Source organism: Sinocyclocheilus grahami, unplaced genomic scaffold (assembly GCF_001515645.1).
Source record: "Sinocyclocheilus grahami isolate Dianchi unplaced genomic scaffold, SAMN03320097.WGS_v1.1 scaffold26.1, whole genome shotgun sequence".
Taxonomy (NCBI): Eukaryota; Metazoa; Chordata; class Actinopteri; order Cypriniformes; family Cyprinidae; genus Sinocyclocheilus; species Sinocyclocheilus grahami.
This window is the reverse complement of record NW_015505205.1, coordinates 1,840,474-1,855,574: the sequence shown is the minus strand read 5'-3', so window position 1 is coordinate 1,855,574 and position 15,101 is coordinate 1,840,474. Positions and strand designations below refer to the sequence as shown.

Sequence of the window (15,101 nt, the reverse complement as noted above, 5' to 3'; positions counted from 1 at the left end):
AAAATATTTATATTGCATATTAAGAACAATAATGTTTGCATTGTATGAACACGTCATTGCTAAATGCGTGGCTCGTTCCAAGATGGCCTTGAGCAAGACACTACAGTGACTTTATTTAAATGCAGTTGTCTGCTTTTATATTGTGTCTAAATTAAAATTTGCAACATAGAAATGCTGTGCATGCTGCTGAGAAAAATCTCGATGACTGAATGCCTATGCAAGCTGCTGCTACTGCACAAGAGACTGAACTGCTGAGAGCTTCATTAATTAGGCATACGAGTAGCTAGGCGAATGCCTATTTTACTCTAACATGGTGTCTACACCAGACACGGGCGGCACAATATGACCAAATCAATAGTCCCGTAACGATAGGTAAAGCGGTCTGTAATGTATGCAGTGCGATACGGCCAACGCAACAAAACTTCTGCTACTGCTGCTATTGATAATATTCACTAACAGTTCAATACGGAGTTGAAGTACGTGCTGTTGCTGTTAATGATATTCACAATGTTGTAGTAGGAATTTATTGTGCGAGCTGTTGCGGTTGTAATATTTAATCAGAATTTGCGAAGCGAAATCTACTGCTGCTGCACAAAACTTGCTGTAAGCCCTGTTGAATAGGCAAAGTAATAAATACCTATTGCACTTTAAAGAGTTACTTTACCCTCCATGAGTTATCACTAAAATTTTATGCAACTAAAGCGCTTTCTGCTGCCACTGCTATATTAGACATAATAATGACTTGCTATACATGCTGCTGCTAATATTATTTCTAACCTTGCATCTGAATTTGCTATGCATGCTATACAATTTGCTGACATTGCGATCTGAATATCTATGCATACTGCTGCACAAAAGTACTTAGAATTGCACTCTGTGCTCCTCAACCTCCAAGATGGGCAGAAGCATCATGATCCTCATCCTCAAACACTAGTTTATTTCTATATCGCCCCTCTCCTCCAGTTCAAAATTCCCGATCATGAAGAGAATATCAGCAGTGCTCTGGGAGACATGGATTCTCAGGGCTGAGAAGGAAATCAGTAAAAATAAAGTATTTCAAGCATGTCAATCAATTTTTTTAAACATTAAATATCATATATGATAAAATATGATAAATATTATATTATAAATGTTGATTGATTAAATATAGGTTCTATAACTTATAGTTGCTAAAAATTAGAAAAGTCCTTACGAAGACTGTTGCTCTCCATCCTAGAAGCCGTGTTCACTGTATCGCCAAATAAACAGTACCGGGGCATTGTACTACCCACAACTCCAGCAACCACTGGGCCTGTATATGCAAAGGACATAAAACGCTCCGGTTACTAATGTAACCTCGGTTCCCTGAGATAAGGGATTGAGCGTTGCATGAAAACGCATATGGGGAAAACTCCTGTTTTACTCTGTACTGAAGCCTGATTTGTTCACGTTTGTGTAGCTGCATAAACCAATGGCGCCGAACGCCAGATTGTCCTCCAACAGGGCGCCCCAACCCGAGTTGGAGGCGTCTGTTGTAACCTCCTTCCTTTTGGAGGTCAGTCCCAACCTTACGCCTGTTTGTAACAGGCGAGTCTGTTTCTGACAGACTCACTGTTCGCTGGGGGCACTATTTCCACAACACCTTTTGCAAGCAGTGTCTGTACTTCTTGTGAGAGAATGAGAGCTTCGTTGTCCGGAAAAAAGTTAGAATTTATTTAGGGCTGGGACCCTGACGCTTCGGGAAGGGGAAGCGTTTTGCCATCCGGGGGCGCTGCTGCAGCCCATGCTAGGATTTTCACTGAGGCTGCGACGGCTTTGCAGGCTGAGTGGCAGGGCTTTTTCTGGTGACCCGCAGCCGCGGGGGCAGAACGTTTTGGGAGGAAGTGACGCAGCGCCTGCGACTTCTTCTGTGGCTCCAAAAATCACTCCGCAAACCTGTCCACAGCAGGGTCGAAGAGGCCCTTCCGTGAGACCGGTGAGTCCAGAAAAGCCATCTTCTCCGCGTCCCTGATCTCAATGAGGTTCAGCCAGAGGTGGCACTCCAGCACCACCAAGCTGGCCATGGTCTTGCCGATTGCCTGCGCCGTTGCTTTTTTCTCGCGCAGAGCCAGATCTGTTGCTGTGCGCAGCTCCTTGAAAGCCTCCTGGTGTTGTTGGCCAGACTCGTCCATACTACAGAGAAGTTTAGCTTGAAACACCTGGAGTACCGCCATTGTATGCAGCGCCAATCCGGCCTGACCGGCCGCTGCATAAGCCCTGTTGGCCAGCACCGAGGTGGTCCTGCAGGGCTTAGAGGGGCGCGCTGCATGGGCCTTCAAACCCAGGGCAAATGGCAGGCACAGATGAGCAGCAACCGCCTCCTCCAGAGGGGGGAGCATGCTGTACCCCTTGACGTCAGCGCCGTCAGTGGTGGTGAGAGCTGCTGCTGCTGTAGAGGGATTAGCCCGGGCCGAGTAGGTGGCGTGCCACGACATGGTGAGTTCCTCATGAACTGCAGGCAAGAACGGGGCGGGGCATTAGCGAGAGGACTGCTGACGGATTCCTGGCTGGTACCACTCATCCAATAGGCCGTGGGCGGGCTCTTCCGGAGCCGACCACTCAAGGCCCAGATCCTCTACCGCTTTCGACAGGACACAGATGAGCTCGGCGTCCGGTCTTGGCCTCACAGGTTGAGAAGGGGGAAGGGCTTCGGGCTCCTCGCCAGAACTTCCCCACTCTTCTGTCAGGACATGGAGTCGTCTGTGGTGATGTCCTCAATGATGACGTCCTCCTCAGATGCGCCGAATGAGACCAAGCTGCTCTGAAATCCAAATGCTCCACCAGCATCCCAAAGACACCCAAAATTACAGGATTAAATGACTACAGACCTGTGGCTTTAACATCTGTGGTCATGAAGTCATATCTGGACCCCTAGCAATTTGCTTACCGAGCAAACAGGTCTGTGGATGATGCAGTCAACATGGGACTGCATTATATCCTACAACATCTGGACAAACCTGTGGCTTATGTGAGGATCCTGATTGTGGACTTCAGCTCGGGCTTCAACACTATCATCCCAAACCACCTCCTGTCCAAATTTACTCAGCTCTCTGTGCCCACCTCTATCTGTCAGTGGATCACCAGCTTCCTGACAGACAGACAGCAGCTAGTAAAGCTGGTAAAATTCTAATCCAGCACCCATAAGATCAGTAGTGGCACCCCCCAGGGATGTATTCTCTCCCCACTGCTCTTCTCCCTATAAACCAACAACTGCACCTCTAAAGAACCCTCTGTCAAGCTCCTGAAGTTCACAGATGACTGGCAAAATCATTCTGACTGGCTGGCAAAATCATTCTGGACCCCTCACACCCAGCCCACTTCCTCTTTGATCTGTTGCCACCTGGTCAGCGCTACAGAGCACCAGAATGGCCAGGCACAAGAACAGTTTCTTCCCTCAGGCAATCGATCTCATGATCAGTTAACTTGGCAATAAATGTGTAATAACACGAGGAGAAAACCCCCTGCTCATTTATACATTTATTTATTTAACATTTCCTTGCATTTGTACGTTTGTTGCATTTTCCTTGCATCCTGTACACACAAATACCATGTATATTGTGTATTTTTTCTTTAAATATTTTAAAATATTGTTATTTCCTATTTTCTTATCCTATTTTTATTCTTTTTATTATCTGTGTCTTGTCTTGTCACTGTCATTCTGTTTGTGCTGTGGAAGATTCAGTCACCAAAACAAATACCTTGTATGCCTAATGGTTAGAAAGTCAGACTTGTAACCCGAAAGTCGTGGGTTTGAGTCTCTGCACCAGCAGGAATTGTTGGTGGGGGGAGTGAATGTACAGTGCTCTTTTCCAGCCTCAATACCACGACTGAGGTATATTTATGTCTTAACATTTCTTTTTTATATATTGTTCTCAATCCTAAAACATACAGGTTATTTCCAGGTTTGTATCGAAAAAACAGATCTTAGTTAGTGTGATCTTAGACTTTTGGAGCCCACTGTATAAAAAGTGGCATTATACAATTATTTCATAATTATTTCACATTATACCTTTATTTCTATATCGCCCCTCTCCTCCAGTTCAAAATTCCCGATCATGAAGAGAATATCAGCAGTGCTCTGGGAGACATGGATTCTCAGGGCTGAGAAGGAAATCAGTAAAAATAAAGTATTTCAAGCATGTCAATCAATTTTTTAAAACATTAAATATCATATATGATAAAATATGATAAATATTATATTATAAATGTTGATTAATTAAATATAGGTTCAATAACTTATAGTTGCTAAAAATTAGAAAAGTCCTTACGAAGACTGTTGCTCTCCATCCTAGAAGCCGTGTTCACTGTATCGCCAAATAAACAGTACCGGGGCATTGTACTACCCACAACTCCAGCAACCACTGGGCCTGTATATGCAAAGGACATAAAACGCTCCGGTTACTAATGTAACCTCGGTTCCCTGAGATAAGGGATTGAGCGTTGCATGAAAACGCATATGGGGAAAACTCCTGTTTTACTCTGTACTGAAGCCTGATTTGTTCACGTTTGTGTAGCTGCATAAACCAATGGCGCCGAACGCCAGATTGTCCTCCAACAGGGCGCCCCAACCCGAGTTGGAGGCGTCTGTTGTAACCTCCTTCCTTTTGGAGGTCAGTCCCAACCTTACGCCTGTTTGTAACAGGCGAGTCTGTTTCTGACAGACTCACTGTTCGCTGGGGGCACTATTTCCACAACACCTTTTGCAAGCAGTGTCTGTACTTCTTGTGAGAGAATGAGAGCTTCGTTGTCCGGAAAAAAGTTAGAATTTATTTAGGGCTGGGACCCTGACGCTTCGGGAAGGGGAAGCGTTTTGCCATCCGGGGGCGCTGCTGCAGCCCATGCTAGGATTTTCACTGAGGCTGCGACGGCTTTGCAGGCTGAGTGGCAGGGCTTTTTCTGGTGACCCGCAGCCGCGGGGGCAGAACGTTTGGGGAGGAAGTGACGCAGCGCCTGCGACTTCTTCTGTGGCTCCAAAAATCACTCCGCAAACCTGTCCACAGCAGGGTCGAAGAGGCCCTTCCGTGAGACCGGTGAGTCCAGAAAAGCCATCTTCTCCGCGTCCCTGATCTCAATGAGGTTCAGCCAGAGGTGGCACTCCAGCACCACCAAGCTGGCCATGGTCTTGCCGATTGCCTGCGCCGTTGCTTTTTTCTCGCGCAGAGCCAGATCTGTTGCTGTGCGCAGCTCCTTGAAAGCCTCCTGGTGTTGTTGGCCAGACTCGTCCATACTACAGAGAAGTTTAGCTTGAAACACCTGGAGTACCGCCATTGTATGCAGCGCCAATCCGGCCTGACCGGCCGCTGCATAAGCCCTGTTGGCCAGCACCGAGGTGGTCCTGCAGGGCTTAGAGGGGCGCGCTGCATGGGCCTTCAAACCCAGGGCAAATGGCAGGCACAGATGAGCAGCAACCGCCTCCTCCAGAGGGGGGAGCATGCTGTACCCCTTGACGTCAGCGCCGTCAGTGGTGGTGAGAGCTGCTGCTGCTGTAGAGGGATTAGCCCGGGCCGAGTAGGTGGCGTGCCACGACATGGTGAGTTCCTCATGAACTGCAGGCAAGAACGGGGCGGGGCATTAGCGAGAGGACTGCTGACGGATTCCTGGCTGGTACCACTCATCCAATAGGCCGTGGGCGGGCTCTTCCGGAGCCGACCACTCAAGGCCCAGATCCTCTACCGCTTTCGACAGGACACAGATGAGCTCGGCGTCCGGTCTTGGCCTCACAGGTTGAGAAGGGGGAAGGGCTTCGGGCTCCTCGCCAGAACTTCCCCACTCTTCTGTCAGGACATGGAGTCGTCTGTGGTGATGTCCTCAATGATGACGTCCTCCTCAGATGCGCCGAATGAGACCAAGCTGCTCTGAAATCCAAATGCTCCACCAGCATCCCAAAGACACCCAAAATTACAGGATTAAATGACTACAGACCTGTGGCTTTAACATCTGTGGTCATGAAGTCATATCTGGACCCCTAGCAATTTGCTTACCGAGCAAACAGGTCTGTGGATGATGCAGTCAACATGGGACTGCATTATATCCTACAACATCTGGACAAACCTGTGGCTTATGTGAGGATCCTGATTGTGGACTTCAGCTCGGGCTTCAACACTATCATCCCAAACCACCTCCTGTCCAAATTTACTCAGCTCTCTGTGCCCACCTCTATCTGTCAGTGGATCACCAGCTTCCTGACAGACAGACAGCAGCTAGTAAAGCTGGTAAAATTCTAATCCAGCACCCATAAGATCAGTAGTGGCACCCCCCAGGGATGTATTCTCTCCCCACTGCTCTTCTCCCTATAAACCAACAACTGCACCTCTAAAGAACCCTCTGTCAAGCTCCTGAAGTTCACAGATGACTGGCAAAATCATTCTGACTGGCTGGCAAAATCATTCTGGACCCCTCACACCCAGCCCACTTCCTCTTTGAACTGTTGCCATCTGGTCAGCGCTACAGAGCACCAGAATGGCCAGGCACAAGAACAGTTTCTTCCCTCAGGCAATCGATCTCATGATCAGTTAACTTGGCAATAAATGTGTAATACACGAGGAGAAAACCCCCTGCCCATTTATTCATTTATTTATTTAACATTTCCTTGCATTTGTACGTTTGTTGCATTTTCCTTGCATCCTGTACACACAAATACCATGTATATTGTGTATTTTTTCTTTAAATATTTTAAAATATTGTTATTTCCTATTTACTTATCCTATTTTTATTCTTTTTATTATCTGTGTCTTGTCTTGTCACTGTCATTCTGTTTGTGCTGTGGAAGATTCAGTCACCAAAACAAATACCTTGTATGCCTAATGGTTAGAAAGTCAGACTTGTAACCCGAAAGTCGTGGGTTCGAGTCTCTGCACCAGCAGGAATTGTTGGTGGGGGGAGTGAATGTACAGTGCTCTTTTCCAGCCTCAATACCACGACTGAGGTGAGACCCTTGAGTAAGACACTGAACCCCCAACTGCTCCCCATGCGCCGCAGCAAAAATGGTTGTCCACTGCTCTGGGTGTGTGTGTTCATTACTGGGGGGGGGGATTTAATACTTTTTACATGTAAAAGTCATACAAGTTTTGTGCAAAAGTTTTCAAACAAAAGTTTCTCCCGTGGAATGCAAATGTTTTGTGAAAACATTTTTCCTCCCATCTCAGTCTAATTATTGTTTTTTTTTAAATGTGTTAAGCACCTTTTCATCCACACATTATAAATGGCTCTATGGTGTAATAAATTCATTTTTAAAAGCATTAATAACTGATAGGGTTTCCCAATTAATAATGACTCCTAAAAATACATGTATAATACAATTTGAGAAAGTTTTTAAAACATAAAAAATATTTCATGTCAACTACCCATATAGACTATACAACCAGGGCCGTCCTTAGCTGACACGTGGCCTGGTGCGAGGTAGGGAGCGGTGCCCCCCACGGTCCATTTGCGATCGCGTTCCGGGAGGGGGAGGTCCCCCTCGGTCCGTTCACCACGGGGCCCCCTCAAGCACGGGGCCCGGTGCGACCGTAATCAAGTGAAAAGATGTCATTTCAAATACACAAAAAGACTGTATGCATGTACATACTGTAGAAATAATTTAGCAATGTCCATTTACCATTGTTTAACCATTCACAGAGCTCATTATCAAAACCACAGGCCGGATTATCTACTGGAGGTTTTCCATTTTGCCATGCAATGTTAGAAAACCTTGATGTGGGTCTGCAGAACAGATATGTTTCATATAGTCAGAGTTTCAGCGTTAAATCTCAGTAATGTTAACATATGCAAAATTTTGGTCTTACTTCATCCTTTTCGAATGGCTGTCAAAATCCAAAACAGAGACAAATTTTGTGACCATTTCTGTTTGTTGTAGGTCATATACTGAATAGTCAAGGTTCCTCTCTCCATATTCATCAAAGTGAACCAGACCTGAAGCCCCTGTTGAAAAAACAAAAACAAAGGTTATTTTGGTTGTTTACAATCAATAGGAAACGTACAAACATGTGCATGCGAGACAAAATTACCATAAAACCTAATGTTGGTCCTGTCCCTGAGCTTCTGGAGAATCTCTCGTCCATGCCGGATGTCTTTACCATTTTTAAAGGCTTCTTTTAGGCCCATGGCATAAAGTAGAACAGCATCATGTAAATAGGCAGCGTATGAGCTTACCTAAAACATCAAATAGATCATATTAAATTAATTGAAAGCTGATCAAAATAAGGGTTACAAAAAATATGATTTTCTTTTAATAAAATATTCACACCTCTTTTTCTGAGGACAGGTTGCTGTAAAAAGGTGCCCCTTTTAATCTCTCATAAGCCTGCTCGAAGAAGTCATAGTAGTCATATCCTTCATAGGACTTCTGAGCGAGTACAAACACCATGTCAAAAGCCTTCAGCATTGTTGTTTTATTTGCATCACCCATAGACTTCCACAGGGTGTCCTAATGAGGGAAAACGTGAGAGTAGGTATCTGTTTAGGTAAATAGGAATTGTCACAATAGTAGTCTGATTCAGTTTTCAAATGCCTAGACATATCCACAAATGTCCACTGACTCAATACATGTCTGAATTACATACTTTGTTTTATTAATTAGTCACATCGGCTGCATCCGACAGCTTAGGCAGCTGATTTGTTGCCTCGCTGCCCTATCAGGTAATGACTTTGCAGGCAGTGTTTGCCTCATAAAGGTACAATACTTCCCAAAACTGATTTCGGTTAGGCAGCATAATCGTTTCATGATCTTTAATCTAAATAGAGAGAGCTAAATCTGAATAAAGAGAGATCACTGAGCGAATATTTAATTACTACGATTTTTTTTAGCTCAACTGTCACGGAATTGAAGTACCAGGATTGTGGGATATCATAGTCACATCTGTGCTGACCTTTTTTCTTTACACTCAAGCTGTAAGAAAAGTTACACTAAAATTTTACAAAGGAAAGAGTACACCAGAAAGGCCTGGTTTACAAAACATCTTGAACGAGATACATAAAATACAACAATGCGTTGCAATTATATTTAGCATTTATAAGCTTTTTTAAAAACCTTTAGAAAATGTTTTTGAATTTAAGCATTAACGTACACTTTTCAGTGAAAAATTAAGAGAGTCACCTGCGTTTTCTGTGTACCATTTACTCACCACTTTGCCACTGACCTCAAACTGCTGAACCAGAAGGAAAACATACTCTCCAGTCATTAGGCCTTGTTTCTGAGCTTCTATCATCAGAGACGTGGTGTCTTCAGCATTAGCGAGCACAACCACCACTAGAATGAAAAGAATAACACTAACATCTTATAATCTCATAGAAACATTTTTTATACTTAAGACTTAAACGCTATTCATATAGTATACAGAAACTGTACATTGTTATCACATTAGAGATTTCAGATTCTATTTGCAGTCAAAGGACTGCCAAACATATCCTGCACTTTAGGTAATGGTGCTTGAGAACAAAGCACATTTATCAGGGACTTTGATATTATAACTGTTAAAGTGCAGATTAAGTTCACTTATCTTATGCCAACTAACTGCTTCAAGAGGAACAGGCCATGAGGGCATAAGGGCAAGATGCATTTGTGATCTTACACGTTTTACACATTGAGGTGTAAACTCCACCCAAAGAATGTAAGAGCTGAAAGATAAGTACTGTATTACTATTGACTCACCTCTTGCAACTTTAGAGACGATCTGCAAGTTTCTCTTTGCCAATTCTGGGTCACTGGTATCAAATTTGATTCCAGCTGTCACAGTTACTTTGTCCCTGAGCTGCTGTTCCACAGACTTCCATAGAGCATCAACACTGTTCCATGTGTTTGTATCCGCACCTCCTCCGATCATACCAACATACTTCCATCCAAAGAATTCCAGTGTTTTAAGCAGGATTTCTCCAACCCTTTTAATTGGAGGTACAATTTTTATATAAGTGTCATACACCAGAATGTTATCCATTTTTGGTGTCTGGCCAACAAAACCAAACATGGGAATGTTCCATGTGGATGCTAAGAGCCCAGTGACCTGAAGGACATAAGCAAAAACGTCATATTTAAATATAAAAAATGTGTATATATTTATATTTTATTTATTTATTTATATGTTTAGTTCACATATTAAAACAGTGTACATATTTGATAATTTCAAGGGATGGGCTATTTTTAAAAGATTTTTGGTTGTTTTAAGAAATTATTAAACGTCTTTTTAAATTCATGAAAACAAGAGAATGCAAAATTAGTGTGAGTGAATGCAAAATTTCTAAGAGAAATGCAAAACCTTTGAAATATACATTGTGTACATTATATGCATTGTGTCACCTTATGGGCTCCATAGCTTTGCAATATTACTGATACATGTAACTCTATAATTAAAGGGATATTTCACCCCTAAATTAATGTCATTATTTACTCACTCTCCACTTGTTCCGAACGTGTGAGTTTTTTTCCCCTCCAAACTATGTAAGTCAATAGCTACCATCAGCTGTTTGGTTACCAACATCCTTCAAAATATCTTCTTTTGTGTTGAACAGCTGAAAGAAATTTATACTGGTTTGAAACAACTTAGAGGTGAGTAAATTATGACAAAAATATCATTTTGGGTGAATTATCCCTTTAAGTGACATAATGACTTTACTTTCATGATTTATCGACGTATGCTATCCGCGAACTTGCGATGGAAAGTTTGTGTTATTGTTATGGTTAAGTTACCTTCTCAGGTGAAAGCTGCTTCTGTTTAGGGGTTGTATTTAGCGACAGGTGAAAATACTCTCTCACACACATAAAGTATAGCCTATGCAAAAATCATCAACGTTTGAAAAGACTGTTGAAACATTGTTATAAAAAAGAATATGTAATTGGTGTGGTGCGGGGTCTCAGTAGTCTTAATTAGCCATATCCGCCGTAATTCTTACTCAGATTCGTATTAATAATTCTAATAATAATAATAATAATAATTTACCTGTATCAAATGTCAAGATAAGACACTTACTTCAGCCTCCTCAGGACAAGGTGGACCAAATAGAGCTGATGCATTTTGGTTCATTACTTGATTGATGAATCCCTGAAGTGAAAGTTTTGCGTTACAGTCTGTGTCCATGTACACAAAGTCAAAGGTGAAATTTCCACTCAGAGATGGATTTGCATTAATCTTGTCTATGGCTATCTGCATTGCAGACCCTAACCTAAGCAAACTGAAAGGGTAGGAAACGTTCCGAGGAGCTTGGAGGCCAACCGTAAGCTTATACTGGGTTGCTTTGTTGCAAATAACAGAGTTTGTAAGAGCTGATAAAGAAACAAAAATCAGCACCCACCATCGTGTGGGTCCTCTTATGTCTAAGTCTAATCCTCCTGACATCCTACCTGCATAAAACTCAGTCACATTGATCGGCTTTCAGACATACAGGGGGATTTAAATGGACTCTTACCTTCCCTGGGGAAATTAATTCTAATCAAGGGCTTTCTCTGGAGAAAGAGCACTTAGCACATATAGTGCACATTTTGCACGTTCTCACTACCATTTAAATTTTTTATTTTTTTACCACGAAATGTTAATATCACTACCATGACCATAAATTCAGGTTTACAAATCACGCTGGGATAGCATGGATCGATAGGTTTTAAACAAATTTGCTGAAGTTCATGCCAGCTCAAATTTTGCTGCATTGACAGCAACCAAATGTATGTAGATCTGCATATTTTCCTTTTGAGTATGTATCACTTCAACTTTGACCTAAATTGATCAACTCTGACTTCAATCGACAAGACTCAAATCCATAGAGGCCTTGACGGCTTTCGTTCTTTTAATTTCATTGTCTATTATCAGAACAGATTACAAAATCCAAAGGTACTCACATCTTATCTGTCATTACAGTCAAATGTCAAAGTTCAACTTAGACGTCCTTCCTAAAATGCTGTGATAATGATGCTGAGGCAAATGAGGTTAGAAAACAATGTGTGTTCGTAAGATCATGTTGTGTCATGTTTAACTGAGGTTGCTAATAGGAGGTGTCACATGACTAGCCTAGGGCTGCTCTCTTGCTAACAAGGGTTTTAGGGTCCCAGCGGCCTACCCTGATTGTCACTTTAAGCTGAAAAGCAGTAAATGATGGGTTGAATTAGCAAAGTGTTACTGCAAACCAACAGAGCAATAAAGAATCATGATGAAAACCTGAGTATTTGAGTGGGAGCAACTTTCAACCCAACTTTTACACTGCATGCAATTAAATGTCATGCTGACCAGCAAAGGCAAATGTCATAGTCCACCGTTTGTACTATAGCACTGTGTAGTTTCACATTTGCATGTACTTTTCAGCATGCAGATATTAAAGCACAGACTTGTGAATCTTGTGTAACCCACATTCACTTTACAGGATTTAGCTGTATGGCCATGATTCTGTTTATGTTCAGTCATTTGTATTATCAGGGAACAGATAGCAACAATTGGTTTAAAGGTCACTCATGTGCTTGTTTTATTGGACTTCTTGTGGCTTTAGCAAACCTGTGCAAGGGACAGTCTCACAGGACTTTTTCTTCCAGGTCCATCACCTGACGGACACACCGGACTCCTGAACGTTATCCAGGTACTTGCTTCTGAAAATCTTTATTTGTTTCATTTCACATCCATATATGATGGTTTAATTATGATTTTGGTGTGCTGATATAAATGTGCATTTATTGTTATGCATGTTTAAATCAAAAACAGCATGATGCAGATAATTTTGTAAATTAAAAACAGGACTAGTAGGGATGTTTTGCATACAAAACTTCATGTATGGTCTTGTGTACATAGAGAATGTTGCATTCATAACTCTTTTCTTAAATAGCTTGGTTTCTCAGAGAATGTTTATTAGAATTATCTTATCATTGTGACTTGAGTTGTTCTGGTGTTTTGAACAATGAGATGTTCTGATCAATAAATCAAATGATGCATAATATATTAACATTGGCCCAGAGACTGTGGGCTATGCTCACATATATATACATAAAATGTATTATATATAAAAGAACATTTCTTTCTATGTTTTAGAAAAGGCAGTGGATGCTCTTGAGGCTGAAAAGGGTTATATAACCTTTGCTAGACTTTGGCCTCCATAAATGCATGGCTGGCTAGATAATGTACCAAATCCAATAGCATTATAATAGCCAGGTGTGCAATACTGGAGATCATGTTGAATCCTGAAGGAACTGCAACAGGTGTTGAAGGATAACACTGGTAACACTGGACAATGTTAAAAAAAGCGTAATTGTGAGATATATTTTTCTTAATTGGATTGTACTGTGCTCTTCAACCTTTGAACAAACTTATGCACTCTAACCTTCACCCCTCAAGGTCATACTGATATTTGTCTTTATCAATACCTTCTAATCAATGTAGCATCAAAACAGCACTTGTGTGATTACAGGGACCTTGCACTTCCTGTAAATTCAAAAGTAAATTCAAATCCTATGTTATGAATGAAACTAACCCTCCATGTTATTCTAGATTTCTTTTCAATACTGTTTAATTTTTTTCAGCAGCTTTAGTAGATCCTGTGCATTATGGAATTCTTGTTTGAGTTCCTGTTTACCCCGCTGTCCACTTCAGGACTGGTGTTTCTGTTCAGCCTCGCAGCTGTAGCTCTGGTCCATCTCAACACCAGGCCAAAACCACTGCAGCCACCCACAGACCTCAACCGACAGACCGTGGGCGTAGCGGTGAGTGTGATCTTTTGTCAGCTCTACGCAATGCAATTTAGTATATTAAAAATGTATCATTTGTTTTCTTAAAACATCTTGTGAGTGATTTAGTCGGAATATCTAGTTTGTTGAAAAAATCTGCACATGTAAAAGTACTTAAAGAATTAGCATTGTGTTTTTATTAACAAGTTCAGCATTTGGAATGTGCACTAAAACCCAAGAGAAAAGTTAAAAAAGTATGAATAACTGTTCATGGAAGATACAAAGGTTGCAAAAGTATAGATTTGGTTGAACATAAATAAAATATAAACAATAAATAAAAAAAACATTTGAAGGCTACTTATATGGCTGGTGTCCTCATATGAATATGCATAAAATGTATTTAATCAAAAATACAGTATATACAGTGTTATTGTGCAATATTATTACCATTTAAAAGAACAGTTTTCTATTTCAGTATATTTTAAAAGTAATTTATTCATGTGATGGCAAAACAGAATTTTCAGTAGTTGTTACTGCAGCCTTCAATGTCAAACAGTCCTTCATTCTAAAAATCATTCTTATATGCTGATTTCTAATATGCTGCTCAATATTCTTGTGAAAAGCACACTTTTTAAAAGAACAGCTTATATATATATATATACACAGTATAATAATAGATTTTTTGGGATATTGTAAAAGACTTTACTGTCACTTTTGATCAATTTAATGCATCCTTTCTGAATAAATGTATTACCGTCATTTCTTTCCAACTAAAAAACTTTTGAATGGTAGTGTATGTTCTGTACAATGTGTGTGTGAATCACTTCATGAGGTTCTTGTGCCTGATTTTATGGTTCTGAATGTCTTTTAGCACAGTGGTTTAATATTACTGGCAATTTTTTTATTTACAGGGTGGTGCTAGAAGAACAGCACTCTTGAAAGATGACAACGTGATCTCGTACTTATATGAGGACGCCAAAACTCTATATGAGGCTTTTCAAAGAGGACTACGTGTTTCAGGTGCGAGGTCATGAGGTCAAAATTCACAGCAACACAGAATTATTGACATTCGTTTGAAATCAATTCAAGTCCTATTTTCATGCTAGCTATGTTAATTCACATCTAACCTCAGTTGCATGTGATTAGTCTGTGAGATATTTCATTATTACTGTGCAGGAAATGGACCGTGCTTGGGGTACAGAAAGAAGGGGCAACCTTATCAATGGCTTAAATACAAACAGGTATTTGTACCAACCACATACATCATTTTGAGCTCAAAAGTGAGGAAAAATTAGGTCTTTGTTTCAATGCTTGCCTCTGATTGTCTCAGGCTTCAGACAGAGCTGAATTCTTGGGGTCCGGACTTATCCAACGTGGCCAGAAGCCATCGCAAGAATCATTTATTGGCATCTTGGCCCAAAACCGGCCAGAGGTGACATAATAAGTCTAAATG

The 15,101-nt window shown here is 41.4% G+C and overlaps 2 protein-coding genes across 2 annotated transcripts in view; one reads left to right on the top strand and one right to left on the bottom strand.

Annotated features, from left to right (window-relative positions):
* The window catches only part of LOC107566740 (guanylate cyclase 2G-like), a 13,472-nt gene extending 2,127 nt beyond the window's left edge, over nt 1-11,345 (bottom strand). The window contains exons 1-13 of the mRNA XM_016252270.1: nt 10,980-11,345; nt 9,668-10,016; nt 9,156-9,265; nt 8,264-8,443; nt 8,025-8,169; nt 7,803-7,938; nt 7,616-7,719; nt 5,009-5,564; nt 3,527-3,549; nt 1,915-2,470; nt 1,429-1,553; nt 1,193-1,291; nt 936-1,025 (exon numbers count right to left, since the gene is read on the bottom strand). Of these exons, the coding sequence (XP_016107756.1) occupies nt 936-1,025; nt 1,193-1,291; nt 1,429-1,553; nt 1,915-2,470; nt 3,527-3,549; nt 5,009-5,564; nt 7,616-7,719; nt 7,803-7,938; nt 8,025-8,169; nt 8,264-8,443; nt 9,156-9,265; nt 9,668-10,016; nt 10,980-11,345 (2,839 nt within the window). The remainder of the gene's footprint in view (nt 1-935; nt 1,026-1,192; nt 1,292-1,428; nt 1,554-1,914; nt 2,471-3,526; nt 3,550-5,008; nt 5,565-7,615; nt 7,720-7,802; nt 7,939-8,024; nt 8,170-8,263; nt 8,444-9,155; nt 9,266-9,667; nt 10,017-10,979) is intronic.
* A 1,151-nt stretch (nt 11,346-12,496) lies between these two features.
* The window catches only part of LOC107566323 (long-chain-fatty-acid--CoA ligase 5-like), a 10,935-nt gene continuing 8,330 nt past the window's right edge, over nt 12,497-15,101 (top strand). Inside the window, exons 1-5 of the mRNA XM_016251743.1 lie at nt 12,497-12,570; nt 13,505-13,684; nt 14,560-14,668; nt 14,825-14,889; nt 14,979-15,080. Of these exons, the coding sequence (XP_016107229.1) occupies nt 13,529-13,684; nt 14,560-14,668; nt 14,825-14,889; nt 14,979-15,080 (432 nt within the window). The 5' untranslated portion in view covers nt 12,497-12,570; nt 13,505-13,528. The remainder of the gene's footprint in view (nt 12,571-13,504; nt 13,685-14,559; nt 14,669-14,824; nt 14,890-14,978; nt 15,081-15,101) is intronic.